We start from the raw sequence: 20,134 nt of genomic DNA, 5'->3' as shown, positions 1-20,134 counted from the left end.
TTGTATGGTGACTACAACTGACCTTGTGCATGAGTTAAAGGGCAATGTAGGCTGATAAGTTAGAACGTAGACTTTGAAAATTCATATACCTTTGGTTTCTTCCCGAAGAGCCAGAGCTTGTTCTTGGTTTTACTCATCGCGTGTTTTGGGTCCGCTCGTGACACCGGAACACCGTCTCGCTCTCCCTTGGGTGTATTACTGATGGCCCCATCTGAACCTGTTCTACTTAAATTCTGACTGAAGTCTTCAAAGGGAAAATCACCTGGGGGTTCAAAGCCGGATTTAAATGACTCCACAACAATGCCAGAATCCTGGAGGAAGGACAAACATATTTGCACACATGAGACATAAAAAGAATTGTTCTTGTCATCGTCATTTTTAAAATCCAGTTCATTTCATGAATTTTATTTCGTTTCCTAATTCTATTGCTGTTATCCCACGCACCCTTCGTTCATCAACAGCTTTGGCCATTGAAACCATTCCTTCTAAACACTTGGAAATAATAGGAATGACTCTTCGTTCTGCTTCTGCAAAGCTTCGGTACGTCTCCCCAAGCTTCACTGTTCGACGCTGATCCATATCTTGCAGGTTCTGGAAGAGAAGCGGAGGCATGTGAATGAAAATAATGCTGAAGAATATTTTCGAACAATTATAGTAATTGAAAATATAAAATATAAAAGTTGTAAAACTGATGTCCACACACTGTAAGGCATGGTTTGTGAAGATGGTACGTCCAGTACAAAGCCCCCAAATAGCCACCAATGTTAATGTACACTACTGCTATTTGCTGTTAAAATTAAGTCCAAATGAAAGTGCCCTTTGAATCACACTATGCTGTAGTTTTTTTTTTTTTTTTTTTAATGTCATTTTCAAACCAAATGAAGAAAGCAACCCTATCTAAATGATGGTGTAAGCCAGGCTCACACAACAGAATCTGCACATCGCACAATTATTCTGATAACCAATTAATCGTTTGGGCCTTTATTCACCTTAAACATGTCTAATTCTTGAAATTATAACATATACATGACTTCTTGGTTGTCAATATTATCAGATTTCTTTATAATATTTTTGTTATGTCAAAGTACCAAGGAAAAAATATCTGCTTTAACATTGGAAAACAACAATTCATATTCTTGCCAATTTTCGGACATCTTATGATATAAACTAGAATCTTAATGAGGCTGCAACAACTAATCGATTAAAATCAATTAATAAATTTGTTGCCAACGAATTTGATTATTGATTTTTGCCGGCAGCTATGAGCAGTCCCTTTTGGGTCCTTGTTTGGGTGTAATGTGAGGCTGCGCACGTGCTTGCCAGGGATTAGAGCAAGAGAGAGAGAGAGAGTTCACTGCTATGCTCAGTTTGGGTTGCTGAATCAATAATATTACGAAATGTCAAGAGTTTGAGATTTGACATGGTTTTGACAGGTTTGAGAGTTGAGGTCAAGAGATTGCATATTGTGTTGTTAGATTCTGTGTGCCTCCGTCAGAAGTGAATAAATGAAGACAATTGCATTGTTTGTATTTGTTGATGAGAGCTTACTACTTATCACGGAGCATTAAGCTACTTAGCAATTATGCTAATCAGTGTCCTAAGCATCCGTTTGTTTTGTGTTTTAGAGAAGCATATTGGCGCTTCAGTTATTGTTGGATGGTAAAGTTGAAAGTAAATTTCTTTTAATAAAGAAACCACACACATAAACACATTAATATAACAGCTTAGAGTCTCAACACAAACTCCCATTCAAACTGTAAATTGCCATACAAGAGAGTGTGCTTTGAAGTTTTGTCTTCATTTTTGCTTACAACATGCCTAAAACAACTTCAAGTTAAACTGTGAAGGTTATTGTAAAGTGACATTTATTCGATTAATTGAATAATCGTTTAGTTAACAGGCCGATTAATCGATTATAAAAATAATCGTTAGTTGCAGCCCTACTGTATACACTTTCTGCTGCACTGCATCCTGACCCTACACATCCACCCACCTTAAAGGGAGAAACAGCACCAACTGTTGTGTAAGTGGCATTTATGTGAAAGACGGTTGCTCAAATTATTGAAGCATGCAAATTGTGAATTTTTTTTAGACCTTTGATAATGAAGGATAGTGTCACTACTCGATCGCTACTGCGCATGCGTGAACCGACGTCACTTCCTTTTGAGCGTTGACTGAAGATATAGAGAAGTACATGATAGATTAAATGATGAAAAATATTATTTTCTGTCTTTTCCTGGGGTGATTTTTTTTTCACTCATAGGAAACCACCGAATGATTATGCCGTGGATGAAGGAAAACACAATGCCTTTAAATGCTGTTTTAATTTACATGTGAAAAACAAACTTAATCTTTACTCACATATGCAAATATCGGACTCTTAAGCCTTCCTACATTTTTACAATAACAGTGTTTCTTATACAGAGCTTATCAAAGACAAACTAAATAGGCTGGCTAATCTATAGATATTTGTAAAACCTTTGAGAAACAGTCTTTTTACGCTTAAATAGATTTTCGTTTTAATTCTAAGCGTGAATGGTCTGTGAAGGGTTTAATTAGGGTGAGTGGCGAGGAAAACAGTTTGGTATGAAAGGAAAGCACTTTTTACATTCTTGAAGGACATTAAGTTTATGTATAGATCGTAAAGTGGGCGCAAGGAGGATGCTGCATATTTTTGTACATTAGATGACGGTATGCACTTTAAAGTTGCTTGCAATCCGCTATGAATTAAAAGAAGACAAATTTTAATGCGCAGTATGGCTGCCCAAAAACCACATAAATCACTTTAGGGGCATCGACTCATGTTAAAATTCTGCTTCTTGTGAATAAAAATTCTGCTTCTTGTGATTATTGGCAGATTGCAAGCAACTTGCATACCCTCTACCAAACGTACAAGACTGTGCACCACGCATGCCACCACCCTTATGATCTATATAAAAATTAACGTCTTTCAAGAATCTAAAAAGTGCTTTCCTTAAATATCTGTCTTCCTCCCCCCTCACTATTATGACCCAAAAAAAGAGAAAAATATAGTTTCTATAATTTAATCTACCATGTACATATCTACATCTGCCGTTAACGCTCGAGAAGAAGCAATGTCGGTTCGCGCTTGCGCAGTAGCATTCTGTCACGATCTCTTCGCTCTTCACGATCGGGTAGTGACAGTCAATTCAAGAAAACCGTTTCAAAATGATCCCTTCAATTACCACCCTGAAACACAAATGGAAGCAATATAGCACACTAGAGTATTATTATTAGCTATATTACTCTATAGTTGTTCGTGTTAAAAAATTGTTTTGTTTGTTTCATTTTATGTTGAGCATTGTTGAAATATCACTACCAAATAAATATAAAATAAATACTTGTGTTTTTTTAAACATACATTAAAGTAAATACCGTATTTTGTATAGTATGTGGTTTCAGTTCTCATTTTTTGGTTTTCTGAGTCAGTTTTTTTTCATATTTAGCTCTGGCCAAAAATGTTCATTTCGATGCATCCCTATTTCATACCATTGCACATAATCTGATAGACTGAAGCACAGGCGCATGTGATAATACTGTGGGGCAAATGAGTATTTAGTCAACCACCAATTGTGCAAATTCTCCTACTTGAAAAAATTTGAGAGGCCTGTAATTGTCAACATGGGTAAACCTCAACCATGAGAGACAGAATGTGGGAAAAAAAACTGAAAATCACATTGATTGATTTTTAAAGAATTTATTTCCAAATTAGAGTGGAAAATAAGTATTTGGTCACCTACAAACAAGCATGATTTCTGGCTGTCAAAGAGGTCTAACATCTTCTAACGAGGTATAACGAGGCTCCACTCGTTACCTGTATTAATGGCACCTGTTTTAACTCATTATCGGTATAAAAGACACCTGTCCACAAACTCAGTCAGTCACACACCAAACTCCACTATGGCCAAGACCAAAAAGATGTCAAAGGACACCAGAGACAAAATTGTAGACCTTGTAGACCTACTATCAGTAACACAATGCGCAGCCAGGGACTCAAATCCTGCACTGTCCGACATGTCCCCCTGCTGAAGCCGGTACACGTCAAGGCCCGTCTGCAGTTCGCTAGAGAGCATTTTGATGATCCAGAAGAGGACTGGAAGAATGTGTTATGGTTAGATGAAACCAAAATAGAACTTTTTGGTAGAAACACAGGTTCTCGTGTTTGTAGGAGAAAGAATACTGAATTGCATCCAAAGAACCCCATTCCCACTGTGAAGCATGGGGGTGGAAACATCATGCTTTGGGGCTGTTTTTCTGCAAAGGGACCAGGACGACTGATCTGTGTAAAAGAAAGAATGAATGGGGCCATGTATCGAGACATTTTGAGTGAAAATCTCCATAACACCATTTACCATTACCATTCCATCAGCAAGGGCATTGACGATCAGATGTGGCTGGGTCTTTCAGCATGACAATGATCCCAAACACACAGCCAGGGCAACAAAGGAGTGGCTTCGAAAGAAGCATTTCAAGGTCCTGGAGTGGCCTAGCCGGTCTCCAGATCTCAACCCCATAGAAAATCTGTGGAGGGAGTTGAAAGTCCGTGTTGCCCAACAACAGCCCCAAAACATTACTGCTCTAGAAGAGATCTCCATGGAGGAATGGGCCAAAATACCAGCAACAGTGTGTGAAAAGTTTGTGAAGAGTTACAGAAAATGTTTGGCCTCCGTTATTACCAACAAAGGGTACATAACAAAGTATTGAGATGAACTTTTGGTATTGACCAAATACTTATTTTCCACCATGATTTGCAAATAAATTCTTTAAAAATCGAACAATGGGCTTTTCTGTTTCATTTTCCACATTCTATCTCTCATGGTTGAGGTTTACCCATGTTGACAATTACAGGCCTCTCTAATATTTTCAAGTGGGAGAACTTGCACAATTGGTGGTTGATTAAATACTTATTTGCCCCACTGTAGGTATTAATGACATCACAAGAAAGGGCAGACAATCTGGTATAGATGCATTTGATTGGCTAAAATAGTACCGGCATTGATTAAAATATTTGCTCCTTTGTATTGCGGCCAGTTGCTGGAAATACTGTCTTTTATTTATGATTTTCTAAACTATTACATTTCAGAAAAACAACATTCTTTGTTTTTTCAATATGTGATTCTATCCGCTGGAAGGCACATGAAAAAAAGGGTTGTCTGTCCCTTTAAATCTTTTGAATAACTGGCTTTCCAATGAACACAAACACACCAAGTGCTTTTAAGTGCAGTAATATTGTTTCATACAGAAGCCGACGACACAGTTGTGCTTTATTTCCATTGTGTTTTCTGCCTGCAATCGTAGCATCAACTGGAGCAGGAAAGTGATTGGTCTTGATGACAAATGTCTCACATGGACAATATGGAGGCTGTGATCCAGTATCAACTTGCAGTTGATTACTTGGGCACAACTTTTTGTAAGGATTCACTTGAACTACATAGCTCAACGATAAATCCGTTGTGCTGTACAGGCAGTAATTATATCTCAGCTTGATAAACCTTTGTTTTCATGGAGAACAGGTCAAGCAGGTGGAGTGTTAAATATCCAGGGGATATTTAAGGCTGACACAGTTGTTTTTACAAAGTTCATAACAGTTGAATTTAAACTTCATTAACCTAAAAATGATTGGCTGCTGTTCCTTTGCTTTTCAGTATTAAGTGTTTCTTTGTTTTCTTATCTTTTCCTAGAGTACATTTTCAATTGTAAGTCAAGTCTAAAACGAAGAATAAAGTTTCCATTTATCTACTATCTATTTACAGGTATATAACCCCTAATGGGATACACATTAATGAAATGTAAGTGTGAACGTCATTATATATTGAATTCCCTGTATTAAACACATGGTGAAACATGTTTACCTTAAAGATGTGTGGTATGGCGTTGTTGAAATGCTTCCACTGCTCCGCATTGAAGTTCTGCAGCTGGGCAGCATACTCGTTTTTACTCTCATCAGCCATGTGAGTCCGCAAGTAATACTGGGCCTTGGCCTGAACAATCATCAATGGCAAATCTCAATCAGAGAATGTAGAGCAAAATACAAAACCTGAACATCAAAACATTTGTCAAAGGTAATGTTGAATGAAGAAGGGTACAATTAGCATTCAACAATAACATTTGAGCATTTTGCTACTTCCCCAACAAAGGTCACTGTGTCAAACAGTGTTTGTCAACAAAGTGACTCTTAAGCCCCTTTCCCACTGAAACTAGTGGGTCAACGCGCGTTTTTTCCAAGCCGATGCAACCCACTAGCTATTGGTATTCGGCACCTTTCCCATTGACAAAAAAAAGCCCTGTCTTTTTTTTTTTCCCACCCGTCTAACCCCCCACCCCTCCTCAGCCGTGCGTAAGGTTACGTGACGTCACCACGCTAAGATGCGCGTCGACAAGTGCGACCGAATTCATTTAGTTCAAGGACGTAAACACTGCAGAGCAACATGGAAGCCTCCTTTCTCCACGGATGGAAAGGAGCTGGCAGGTCTCATCATCTTTCCAATGCTGGGACATGTTGTTCAATGTGGTGTGCTACTGGCTCCTTCTTCTTCTACTAGCTTGGTTGTGAGCATCGATGTAACTACGGTTGTGGGGCGTGTTAAATGGGAGGCGACTGGCACGTTGTTATGACGCATAAAGTAAGAGCCTACGTCACCACGTAGGCTCTTACATTAGGGTGTTGACTGTTGACCCGGGGTTTTGCTTTAACACTGCATGACGATCAGAGCCGAGGTGATTTTAACGCGGGTCGCTTGGCGGGTTGATTGACACGGGTCGAGGCGGGTCGCTGCACCTTTCCCAATGCCATCAAAAGCCGATTGTTAGTGGGTTGACATGGGTTTTTTTGGCCAGTGGGAAAGGGGTATTATGTGATTTTTGACTGATAGGCATCACAGTATGTGTTGGTCAATATTTAAATGTGACATTACTAGGGCTGCAATGATTACTCAATTAACTCAAGTAATTTGGTTAGAAAAAAGCTTTGAATCAAATTTTGCTGCTTCGAGGATTCGTTTAAGTAGTAGCGTTGTAATGGTTTGTTTTGAAAGTGTTTACATTTAGTTGTATTAATTTGAGTGGATATACTCCCCTGTAGTGGCAACAGTGAATATAACATAATTCATCTAAACGCTGGATCCAGCTGCTCCCGAAGACCAATATAATGTTATGTTTTTTGTTTGAGCCAATATGGTTGTTTATGCCGTCGTAATTTAGTTTAGAAGTATATAGAGCAGTTCTTTGTAGGAATATTGTCTATGAGGAAATATACTGCTGATATATCACTGGCTATCATCATAAGATTTATCAGTCAAAAAAAACAAGACTATTCTGCTGAAACAAGGTCGCAAGTTAAAAGATACCGATGTTTATATGAACAATACTTAACTCAGAAAAATCCTGATATCGCCAAAAAGGCAAGATATCTAAAAAAAGAAAAACAAACCAAAATGCAAGATTCAACACACGTGGATAGTTGTAGTCAATTATATATACTACAAAAATTAACGTGATGCCTGAGGAAGCGAAAGTGCTGATGGTGCGAGACATCGAAGAAGTAGAAAAGTACTGACACCAATCAAGAAAAAGTAACATCTATACATACATCGGCTATGAACTATACACACAAACTGTACTCAGGAATAAGAGTGATATCGATACATTACTGCGAATATGTGCTTGAATGATTTAAGAGCATTGTAATTAGCATTTTATAGCATTTAAGCTAGCGGACTTTTGCCATGCATGTTAGCTAATTGTTCTTTTGTTGTACAGTAATTTTCAGACAAAGCCGCTACTTTTTCCCCCTCATTTTGAATCCTGCGGCTTATAGTCCAGTGTGGCTTATTGGTTGATTTATTTGGGATAATAGGTAGCACTTTATTTGACAGCGGCGTCATAAGACTGCCATAAGACAGTCATAATTATGACATGGCACTATCATGGGCATTAATGAATGCTTACGACGGTTGTCATTTAGTGTCATCTGGCTAAAATTGTCACTAACTCCATTTATGTCCAGCTGGGATCTTTTACATCTATTCAATAGTGAGATACTGTCAAATAAATTGTTGCCAAATACCGTATTTAGCAATTAATGAAACAACTAGAACAGTAACTGAAGAAATAATTAGAAGAAAATATGAATTCTGATTGTAATTTACATCTGTAGTGCTGCAATGCATGCTAGGAGGCATGTAGGTGGCAGCAGAGGTTGACTGTCTCCCCCAAGGGAGCAGTGATGGCCAAATAAAGCTTCTTGAAGCAATGAAGCTTTGCAGCCAATTGGTTCAAAGCTTCGTGGGGTTCATTTGATCTCATGACAGTCTTATGTCAAATAAAGTGTTACCGGTTAATATCTTTTGGTGTAAATATCCCATGATACAGTGAGGACCGCTGCGGATTATAGTCCAGTGCAGCTTCTCTATGAACAAATGCAATTTTTGTGTCAAATTTGGCGGGTGGCGGCTTAAAGTCATGTGTGCCTTATAGTCTGAAAATGACGGTACTTTGATGCTCATTTATTAATTTTTATATACCGTTTGAGGCTAAGCTCAGCAATTTTAATTTATTTTCAAATGCATGTATTGCTCTTGTGAAATAAGAGTGCGATTCTGCAAAATTTGAAAAAAACACTCGGGATTTTTATTTTGCATTCGCACTTTATCTTCTTTTGAAAATGCAATCTTAGCAAGCCTTTGTTTTACATCTCCTAAAATTTATCCTGCAACGCATTAAATGTTCCTAATCTGATGACTCGATTATTTGAACTAACTAATTGATAGATTAATCGATTACTTAAATAACCAATAGCTGCAGCTCTAGACATTACTCAGAAGGCTTAGTGCAAAAGATTGAAAAGAGAAGTGTGACTGTTGTCGAACTTGTCGGTCAACGTGTGAGTACAGGAGTGGGGCTTAAAGGTCAATGAAGAGTTGAGTTGTCAGGGCTACTGTTTAAATAAGAAACAAATGTGCAAATGGAGAGGCCTTAGTTTTGTGTGGTCAGAGAAATAGAATGTCTTTAGATAGCCTAGCCATAGCCTTTTGTTTGTTAAGACAGCTATTGTGCTAATTTCATACAAATGGTGTAACAGCTAAAGTGGCGTTGTTTCTTGTCAGGTTCAGTATATTGACAGTTTTTTCTTGTTTTGGTAGTGCTACCAAAACAAGAAAAAACTGTCAGTGCTGAATGTCCCACCTGGAGGAGCAATGTTAGAGAACAAAATATGAATGTTACGTGCACTGTATGCATAACACAAGTATGTTTGTGACAGTTGAAAAGTGTTGCTGAGAACAGAGGAGTTTTTTTTACACAATCAAGCGCATTATTAGGCTAATTCTACACGGTTAAGCAAGTATTTCTCCAGGCTGGATGTAACTACGCACCGGGGCAAGAGTTTGACACATTAGACAGTTTTGGAGACAGTCACAAAAAGGAAATATCTAGTATAACCAAACTCCTTTCAACTTTTTAACACACAGCAGCAATTACCAAGAGAGACAGCGGTTGCTTTTTCTTTATCACAGTAACATGTTTATTTGCATCTTACTACCACATATCAAATTTCATTACTTTTGTAATAATAATTTTGTCCTAGCCGTGCACCTCCCTCTAACATTTCCATTGTAAAACTCACAAGTGACTGTACCCAAACATCATACGTTTTTGTTTTCTTTCTTCTCATGATTACATAATTAGAGTGAACATATATTTTAGCGCCTACTATTGTGTGTCTTTGTTTAAGAGTGATGCATCTCAGCGAAGACAGCCATGTAATTTAACTTAAATTTTTTTTTTAATCTTTAACTGAATATAAACACAAAGAAAAACAATTCTCTCTATAACGGCAGCAAACCTTCCATTGATTAGTGATAATAACTGAGTTTTTAAAGGGAATTTCGGACTTAAAGACTTGTAGGCGCTAATAAGCGACAATTGTTCTCTGTTACTAAAATATGTCATTAGAAATACATTAAATATTGCCACTGATTTAAAAATCTATAATATTTAGTACATGTTTTGACCTACGGAGGGCGCCATGTTTCAGGCGCGCAATGGACGCTTAGGGTGATGATATACAGTAGATCAGGGGTCGGGAACCTATAGCTCGTGAGCCAGATCTGGCTCTTTTGACGGCTGCATCTGGCTCACAGACAAATCTTTAATTATTAAAAAATATACAAATAAAAACTTTCGTTATACTCGTTTGCGCTGTTACCAGCATCCCCAAGCGGCCGCTGTCCTATTTCAATATGATCGGCATTGCCAATTTAGTGTAGAAGAAGAAGTGGGTGAGTGTAAGGGGAGAAAGAGACAGGTGTAGAAAGAGAGTTGCGCAGGAGCGCTGTGTTGAGTGGCTCGGCGTCCCAAACTGTTTTTTTTTAAATTAAGTAAATAAAGTAATTAATTACTTTATTGTTGATAAAGTATCCGATAAAAAGCCATCCGACACGTCTACGTGTTTTTATACACTACGCCATCTCCCCGAAGGAAGAACCGGACAGAGGAGCAACGACGTACGAGCCACAGAAATCACCGGTCCACTCCCGACTACGGTTCGGAGTTGAGAGCACCGCATTACCAAACAGTGCAGATTAATAACAGCACATTGTGTGAAACGGCGACGGTCACCGGCGACTAGAAAGCCGGTTCGCAGTAATTTTAGTGGCAAAGTGGGAAACATACATGTCGTTGTGTCTATCTATCAATCGCATAGGCAACGCAGATGAGGCAGAGACACTGTTCAAGTGGGTTGCTATATTTTGCTGTCGAAAATAGCGACCGATTTGCCCATATGCGTGAGATGAGCAAGTAAACTTCCCTCGTTTTCAGTTTCGTTTGTCAGCGTTGTCAGCTAATTTTAGAAACCCTTTTATAAAAAGCAAATACCAAAAAGAAAAAAAGACAAGGAGTATCGCACTTTTCAGCAGGACATAAGGACATAAATGCGGCACCTTTTGTTCTCTCACTTTGGATGAGTCGACAGACGTAAGCTTATTATGTATTACTTATTATATAAAACCCAGTTCAGCGTTATTGGAAGGTTTTGACTATGAAAGGGACAACAAGAGGGAAGGATTTTTTTCAAGTCCTTCACTGAGTTCACTACAGAAAGAAATCTACCGATGGATAAAACTTGTTTCAGTGTGCATTGATGGTGCACCGTGCATAAGTTTCTCAACTTCTGTATGAAGCTTAAAGTGCATGTGACACGAAAAAGCATGTTTATTTCATAATACACGCGGTATTTTATGCTCCTGAATGATATGGACCGCTTGGATGTGTGTGGAAGCGATCGCTATATTTATTTAGTTTTTTGAATCCCGCGCCATGAAAATGAGTGACTTCCGGCTTCGGTCTTGCATTGAGGAGGAGGGCGCTGTGACATGTACGGGAGAAGGACTCCTCTTCACTATACAGCCTACTGTTGTGTATGAGGACTAAGGTTTCAGCTGATTTTGCGGATTAATACGTTTATTTTTCGCATCACGCCAGCCAAACGGCTGCAGAAAAATCTTGCTTTATGAGGGAGAGGCGTGTGCGCCTTTTTGGAGTTTCAAAAGGTTCCCATTCACCGTGGATATTGGCCAAGCCCTACTACTGTGGGACCATTGGACAGGTTGGCGTGGCGAGGCTCAGTGGTAGAGCAGTTGTCCCCCAAACCAGAGGTTGGGGGACAACCAGAGGTTGTGGGTTCGATTCTCCGCCCTGATGAACTCGTCTAAGTGTCCTTGAGCAAGATACTGAACCCCAAGTTGCTCCTGGTGCTGCGTCACCAGTAGGTAGATGGCGAGATAGTGTAAAGCGCTTTGAGCGCCTTGAAAGGTGGAAAAGCGCTATATAAGTATAACACCATTTACCATTTGGACTTACGAGGAAGTGAGTAAACATCTTGTTTTGTATTTTGTCAAATACTAATACAGCGATTACAAAGTAAACACTACAAACTTTTTTTAAATAAAGGACTACTTACGTTTGATCATTGATAGGCATGTAAGAAGCTCTCCTCGTGCACATTAGCTGCACGTTAGCTGCACAACAGCTGCAGCCGCCTTCCTCCGGGGAAAAAACTGTAAATTGCTCTCCGCCGGGCAGTTTGCCGATCCGCGAAGACAATCGACAACCCAGTCGTCATGTCAAATAATCCGGGCTAGTTATGTGTGATTTTCCGCTTCGAAGACTTCACTCGGTTCGGGTTAGCATGTCGGCTAGCTGTCACGCCTCTTGGTTTGTTTACATTCTCCGAAGCCGGGGAAGGGAAATGACATATGCCCGATTTAGGTGTCATAAAATATCGTTCGGGAGGTGCGACAGTAAAGGTGAAGTGGACAGTTTTGTCCATTATGGAGTAATTTTGCCATGTTGTCCTGAATAAGTACATTTTTATTATTTCATATTCCATTTAGCACAAGACTGTTATTTGTCATGACCTGACAAATAACAGTCTTGTCCAGCCATGCCATCTATTTAGCAATTGGGGAAAATACTTGGATAAAAAGAATATCCTGTAAAAGTATTGAAGTAAAGAGACAGAAACAATGACATTTTGCAGCTCTCTTTGTCGCGTTTTCCACGTTGTGAATAGTTCCCCCTCGACGGGCTGACTGGTCCTTCTCAAGCCATTTATTTAGCTATTGGGGAAAATACTTGGATAAAAAGAATATCCTGTAAAAATATTGGAGTAGAGAGACTGAAACAATGACATTTTGCGGCTCTCTTTGTCGCGTTTTCCTCGTTCTGAATAATTCCCCCTCAATGGGCTGAATAGTAAAACCGATGAGCCCAGTCTCCCGCTGACGTCATCCACCTGTTGGGGATGCTCGAGCCCTATAACGGTAGGCGTGGCTAACCGGCAGATTAAAAGAGTAATTTCTCGTCATCTGCGCTTTGCTAAATTGTTGTATATAGTCGAATCGTCTCAAAATATGATTCTAATTCACATAATAATGCTATTTAAGACTTTTTTTCTCCTGCTGTATGCTCTTTAACCCCACCAAGTATCAACCAGACTACAAAGCCATCAGCAAAACCATGCAGCGCCAGAAGTCGCATTAATGGTAAGAAATACTCATCATTGATTAGCAACAGCATATAAATGTTATTAAAAATAATTCAGAGACTTATTGTACTTTAAAAGTTGAAAAAACATAAAATGCACACATTACTTGTATTTTTAGTTTTCAACATATTGTATGGCTCTCACGGAATTGCAGTACGAGACGGAGGAACCAGTTGCGTATCGCAGACACAGGATTTTATTGATGTTGACAGGCAAAGAAAGGTCAAGAGGTATTAGCTAGTTGGCATGCAAATGTATGCTGAATCGCTGACGACCTGACACTGAATGCTATAATTACTAGGGCTGTCAAAATTATCGCGGGCGGCAATTTTTTAAATTAATCACATTAAAATATTTGACACATTTAACGCACACGCGCCGCTCAAACAGATTAAAATGACAGCACAGTGTCATGTCCACTTGTTACTTGTGTTTTTTGGTGTTTTGTCGCCCTCTGCTGGCGCTTGGGTGCGACTGATTTTATGGGTTTCAGCACCATGAGCATTGTGTAATTATTGACATCAACAATGGCGAGCTACTAGTTTATTTTTTGATTGAAAATTTTACAAATTTTATTAAAACGAAAACATTAAGAGGGGTTTTAATATAAAATTTCTATAACTTGAACTGACATTTATCTTTTAACAACTACAAGTCTTTCGATCCATGGATCGCTTCAACAGAATGTTAATAATGTTAATGCCATCTAGTTGATTTATTGTTATAATAAACAAACAGTACTTATGTACAGTATGTTGAATGTATATATATCCGTCTTATCTCTCCATTACAACAATAATTTACAGAAAAATATGGCATATTTTATAGATGGTTTGAATTGCGATTAATTCCGATTAATTAATTTTTAAGCTGTGATTAACTCGATTAAAAATTTTAATCGTTTGACAGCCCTAATAATTACATTTAAAAATACTGTATGTGGTGTTCATGGCTCTCTCAGCCAAAAAGGTTCCCGACCCCTGATGTAGATCGTCACTGTCACTCAACTAATTGTACTGGGTAATTCCTTCGACGCGTCCATCACATGCGTTCATTGGTTAAAAGCGGCGAGTACTTACTATTTGTGTTTTTATTGAGTCTTTTATTACCTTTTCATTGCCCTAAAATACTTTTTGCATGCATTTCCCTCTTATACCTTTAAACATTGTGTTTTCTTGTGGTAGCTTTAAAGCAGATTATTGATGTGTTGACCACATTGGTCACGTATAATATTTAAACCACCCTTATTTGATATTACTACATTTAAGTATTTTCTTAAGGCATCTTTAGTATGCGCTGTCTGTATGCATCTAAACAAAACAAGCTGAAAGCGTACGGTAGTATTTTGGATGTCAAATTCACCTATTATGGACGTTTCGCTGGTGTAGCACATTTTGGCAGAACACCGTTTTCCCCCCTATTCTCGTCTCGTCTCATCCTGTCTTTCCTGTTATTTTGCTTTTGCTGCTCGTTTTGTGAAATATCGACAGTGCTATCATGCTCATTAATGTTCCTCTCGGGTTCAGATTGAAAGGGTTGAACAGATGACATGTTTATGTTGCTACAGTCATATTCTGGAGCCCTGGCAGCGTACCCAAGTGACATCACTGCCCTGCGACGTCAACAACAATGGCGACCTACTAGTTAAACAAATTTTACAAATTGTATAAAAACGAAAACATCAAGAGAGGTTTTAATATCTAATTATTTTAAGTCATAATAACGTTTCTCTTTTAAGAACTACAAATTTTTCTATCCGTGGAACCCTTTAAGACCGAAAAGTCAAATGAGAAAGATTTACAATAGAGGTAGAGTAAGAAGACATAAGACAATCACATTGAAATTCGTGCTCGTATAGTGTGTGGGGAATATTACCTTCTCAACTTCTGATTTTGTAGCATTGATGTCATTGTCTAACCGCTCATAGGTTAATTGGGATTTCTCTGCTTCCTTACATTCTCTTTCAAACTTCTTTTTACTCTGTTAAATAAAAAGGAAAAAAATGTCCACATCAAAAAACGTATGTACAGCATACATGTAAAATGTCTTCACTTTCTCTTCTTTTGATAAAGTGATCGCTGTAAAAAAAAAAAAAAAGAAAAAGAAAAAAAAAATGTGTGACTCAAGATTAAAAGAGCCACAGAAAATGAAAGTGAGCTGAATCAGACGGAGGTAGTTTACTTCCTGACAGGCCATCTGGGACACATTAGTTGTGAAGGGGAAACAGTGAATAGCTGAGACATTACTATCAGGTCACTTGGTGGCCACAATTAAAGTCAGAGTCCACACACACAACCACACATGAATTGTGCCAGGGCAAATTTACTGAATTATCTAATAATTGACAATTTGGCATTTCACGTCTATTGTGTTCACCACCTTGTGTAATGATTCTGCATATGACTTTATATTGTACCACCTGGGTAAACCTAATGGGATGACCTCAGAAATAAGCAAATGGAATCTCACTGGGGAGAGGTTGGGGGCGTTTTGGACGCCAAATGAAGGTTGACAGGGGCCAAATGTGGCACTTGCACCATGCTTAGGGAAGGGCTGGTGTAAATTTGGGCTTATGTGTCATTGTCTTTATTCCCCATGACTGAGTGGTGTGCTAAAACAGTCTTTTCACAATTTAACAGTATTTTTCTTATATGATAGCCAACATTAGCATAAAACAACGATGTAAAAACACCTGAAATAATTATATGTATAAAATGGTGGAAACTATTAGAATAGTAAAGGGAAAAAATGATACACACTTATTCTAGAGTTACATTTCAGGCATCTCAAATCATTAAAAATCAGTATCCCTTCCTTTTTCTTCCCCCCTTACTTACGTTGTCCATCTGTTTCCAGCAGTGATCCAAATACTGCTGGGCTTTCCTGCCCTCCTGCAGATGCTGCGCTCACACAAACACACACATGCAAAAATACAAAAAACAAAACAAGAAACATTTACACAAAAAGGCTACAAACGAACACATAAGAAAACATTGATAGCCACAAAATAGGATACCAACAGAAGGGAAATACGATCCAATAAAATTTACCAACGACTGACTCAGTGGATCGTTAATAATTTAGAAAATGATTTTATGAGAGGAAAAAAAAAAAAACATTCATGTCTGGTAATATTAATATGGCTAAGGCACAACCCACAGTAAATGATGATTTCTAGTATTTGTTATACTCACATAAATTAACTTCAGCCAATAGTAAGAAAAAGAATGTTGCGTGTAGTTCATAATGGAACTTTGCTAAAAGTAGTGTAATAGTTCAGTGTACTGTATTTATCAAAGAATAGTTATTCGCATTACTCCTCGAGCTGACAGCTTACAAAGAAAAGAAAAAAAAAAAAGTGTCTTATTTTGGATTCCATCCCTACATTTGGAAAGTGGCTTAAGTATTCCACTGTGAGAAGGGAATGTTCTTCCAAAGAATTTGAGGAGTTTACAGCAGCAGCAGATGACGGGAGGAGAGAAAGGCAGATGTTTAACATCATGCTTAACATATGTATCCTCGAGTTTGAGTCCAAACATAAAACAAATGTGAGGCATGACATAAAGGTAGGAAAACATGAAAAACATCAACATGACAATAATCGACAGTTTTCTTGGCAGTGGGGACTTTACATGTTGTTTTTTTTGTTTTCAGCGTGATGTAGGCATTTTTAGATGTACAGTACTCACATGTTTCCGCTCTGCTTTGAGGTCCTGGCTGTACTTCATCAGTGTTCCATAAACCTTATGTCCCATCTCTTCTGCCACCACCTCCCTCTGACCAGCGTAGTCGTTCAGCTCGTTCAGTATGCCATAAAATGACACACATGATGTAAATCTGCAAAAGTGGCAACAATTTGCATGGGCTGAACATAGTTTATCTGTGGTTGTTGCCTGTGTTCTAATGAGGGCTGCAGCTATCGATTATTTAACTAATCGATTAGTTAGTTTGAATAATCGAGTAACCGGATTACAAACATTGAATGCGTTGCACAATACATTTTAAGAGATGTAAAAGAAAGAAAAAAGTGTTTATGCTAGTAATAACATTTATTTTCGCTTGCCAAGATTGCACTTTCAAAAGAGCATTAATTGCAAATACAAAATAAAATACCTGAACGTTTCTTCAAACTATGCAGAATTTCTCATTTTCATTTAACAAGCGCAATAAATACCTGAGTTTGCCCTCAAAGGTATAAAAAGTAAATGAGGATCTGACCACAACAAAAGTACAATTGGCTAACTTGCATAGCAAAAGTCTGCCACCTTAAATGCTATAAAATGCTAATGTTTTTGTAGAATGCGCTAAACAAATCGTTCAAACACATATTCCCACAAAACTGCTAACTATACATCTAAAATAAATTACGAATGCATTAACAATCATATGAGCTCAAAGACATACAGCCTTATGTTGGTCTTAACAGGGAGCAGCTGGATTTAGCAATGTTAAATGAGTTATGTCATAGTCACTGTTGCCACTAGAGGGCAGTGTATTCACACAAATCAATAAAACTCAATGCAACACTTTCAAAAAAAATTATTACAACACCACTCTAATTAAACGAATCCTCAAAGCAGCGAAATTTGATTCCAAGCTTTTTTTCTAATCGAATTACTCAATTTAATCGATTAATTGTTGCAGGACGAGTTCTATTCACCTAATGAATTTGATGAATGTACCGATACAATCCTATTTTTTCGAGTACTGAATTTAACTGCCTGATTGGTCAAATGCAACAGGGATTCTTTCATTTTTTTCCAAATACAGAATATTTGATTCTGTACTCCACTCTAATCTTTTAACTAATACCAACAAAACCCAACGTAGCGTTCTCACAATGTGTCAATGACCACATTAAGGATGCAACAACTAATCGATTAAATCGCTAAAAATCAATTACTAAATTTGTTGCCAACAAATTTGATTATCGATTTTTGAGGCAGCTATGCGCAGTTCCGTTTGGATCCTTTTGAGGCTACGTGCGTGCCAGTGATTAGAGCAAGAAAGAGAGAGATATTTCACTGCTACACTCAGGTTGAGTTTCTAAATTAATAATTGCTGCGTGTCAAGAGTATTAAGTTGTGTGTGTTGTTAGATCCAGTGTGTCTCCGTCAGAGGTCAGAGAAGCCAATTGTACTGTTTGTGTTCTTTGTTGGCGAGACGTTACTAAGTAGCACAGAGTGCTAAGCTAGTTAGCAATTATGCTAATCAGTGTCTTAAGTGTATGTTTGTATTGTGTTTTTGTGAAGCATATTAGCACTTGAGTTTTTGTTACATAGTAAAGTTGTCTAATTTTTTTTAAATTTTTCTTTTTAAAAAGAAACCACATACATCAACCCATTCGAGTCTCTTTTCAACACAAACTCCCATTAAAACTGTAAATTGTCATACAAGAAAGTGGGCTTTGAAATTGGATTTGGATTGTATATATGATATGATGTTGGATATAGAAAACTGATTCATTGAGTCTGCCTCCTCCTTATTCAATTTTGTTGTTTATTTTGTTTAAAGAAAATAAATGAGTCATTGACAATTTATATCAGCACTTTGCCTACAGGGAAAAAAATGTCACTCAGCAGCACTTTTTTAATTTGAACAGAATTTTTGTCTGATATGCGTACTGAGAAATTCTTTTTGTTTTATACTCAGAACCATTGTTAAAAAAGATTATTTGCTTAAAACAGTACAGTTATTGACTACAGTTAAATCAGGAAACTGTAATGAATTATTTTTGAAGGAAATACTCATCCATTTTGTCTTCATTGTGACTTACAACATGCGTAAAACAACTTCAAGTTAAATTGTGAAGGTAATTGAAATAAGTGACCTTCATCCGATTAATCTTTTAATTAATCGTCTGATTAATTGATTATGAAAATGATCGTTAGCTGCAGCCCCAGACTACATATTTTAGCAAACTCACCTTGGTTCCTCATCTTTGGAGCGTTTCGGACAGTATTTCTTAACCAAGTTTCTGAGGCAGAAGAGAGAGGTGATGTTTTTTTTTCCCCATCATAATCACAATGGTCAGTTTGGATGTTTTTATCATAGTAGTACTTTTGAAATGTGTCACTTTAATTCATAAAAATATCTTGTGTTGTGTATAGTATTACCTGAGCTGCTTAGCATAATTTTGCTCAATTTCCAACCTTTCCTTTACGAACTTTGCATAACGCTCCAGGAAGTCGATCCCCCATTGAGTGTGCTTGTCCAGATTATCGAACTGGTCCTGGTGAGAGAGCAAAAATATCAAAACAGACAAATATTAATTTCAATAAACACATCTGTAAGCATTTTCGAAAAGTGTGCCCTTTATTAAACCGTTACAATCGGTCTTTTACATTTGCAATGTGTAAAATATAATAAATGGACATTACCAGATCACTAATGTTGTTAGTGTCACATCTGACAATTTGTTTCCAATATTTTCAACAACAAACAAAATATCTTCTGTCTGAATTACATATGCACTTGTCACATCAGCAATCTAAAGAATTAAAAAATAAAATTGAGCCAAAATCGTGAGACATTGTTAGCCAAGTGCATTTTATGCTTCACGTGTTATTTGAGCTGTTGCAACCTGGAGACACATGACAGATGGCTTGACTTATCAATAGGATAATGTTACTTTTTTCACATCCAGTACACCGTTAAATGACTTTCAATCAAAGTTTAATAAATGAATAAATAAATAATAATGCTACTGCGCTTCTAAACAGACAAAAGCAAACATCACATTTCAAGTGAAGTGTGGCTTACATGACCCAAAATGTATGTGGACACTAGAGAGCAAATATATGTATACATATATATATTCATTAGAGATTTTGAGTGTTTATTCTTGAGTATCCTTTAATCCCGTTAGCCTTTTTTTTCCTCCTCGGACAAATCTAAAAAAAATACAAAATATATTTTTTTAAAAACTGAAAATGTAAACTATCGTATTTTCCGCACTATAAGGCGTACCTAAAAGCCTTGAATTTTCTCAAAAGCCGACAGTGCGCCTTATAATCCGGTGCGCCTTACATATGAATCAATATTGAGCCGCAAGTTGTTGTTTTTTTT

The 20,134-nt window shown here is 37.6% G+C and overlaps 1 protein-coding gene across 5 annotated transcripts in view; it reads right to left on the bottom strand.

Annotated features, from left to right (window-relative positions):
* The window catches only part of fnbp1l (formin binding protein 1-like), a 102,265-nt gene that overhangs the window by 35,633 nt on the left and 46,498 nt on the right, over positions 1 to 20,134 (bottom strand). For all 5 annotated transcript variants that reach the window (XM_057841259.1, XM_057841258.1, XM_057841261.1 and 2 more), the window contains exons 2-9: positions 19,183 to 19,298; positions 18,993 to 19,043; positions 16,756 to 16,903; positions 15,904 to 15,966; positions 14,942 to 15,046; positions 5,874 to 6,002; positions 445 to 591; positions 90 to 311 (exon numbers count right to left, since the gene is read on the bottom strand). In XM_057841259.1, the coding sequence (XP_057697242.1) occupies positions 90 to 311; positions 445 to 591; positions 5,874 to 6,002; positions 14,942 to 15,046; positions 15,904 to 15,966; positions 16,756 to 16,903; positions 18,993 to 19,043; positions 19,183 to 19,298 (981 nt within the window). The remainder of the gene's footprint in view (positions 1 to 89; positions 312 to 444; positions 592 to 5,873; positions 6,003 to 14,941; positions 15,047 to 15,903; positions 15,967 to 16,755; positions 16,904 to 18,992; positions 19,044 to 19,182; positions 19,299 to 20,134) is intronic.

Source organism: Corythoichthys intestinalis, chromosome 7 (genome assembly GCF_030265065.1).
Source record: "Corythoichthys intestinalis isolate RoL2023-P3 chromosome 7, ASM3026506v1, whole genome shotgun sequence".
Lineage (NCBI taxonomy): Eukaryota > Metazoa > Chordata > Actinopteri > Syngnathiformes > Syngnathidae > Corythoichthys > Corythoichthys intestinalis.
The sequence above is the reverse complement of the archived record's forward strand: the minus strand, read 5'-3'. Positions and strand labels throughout refer to the sequence as shown.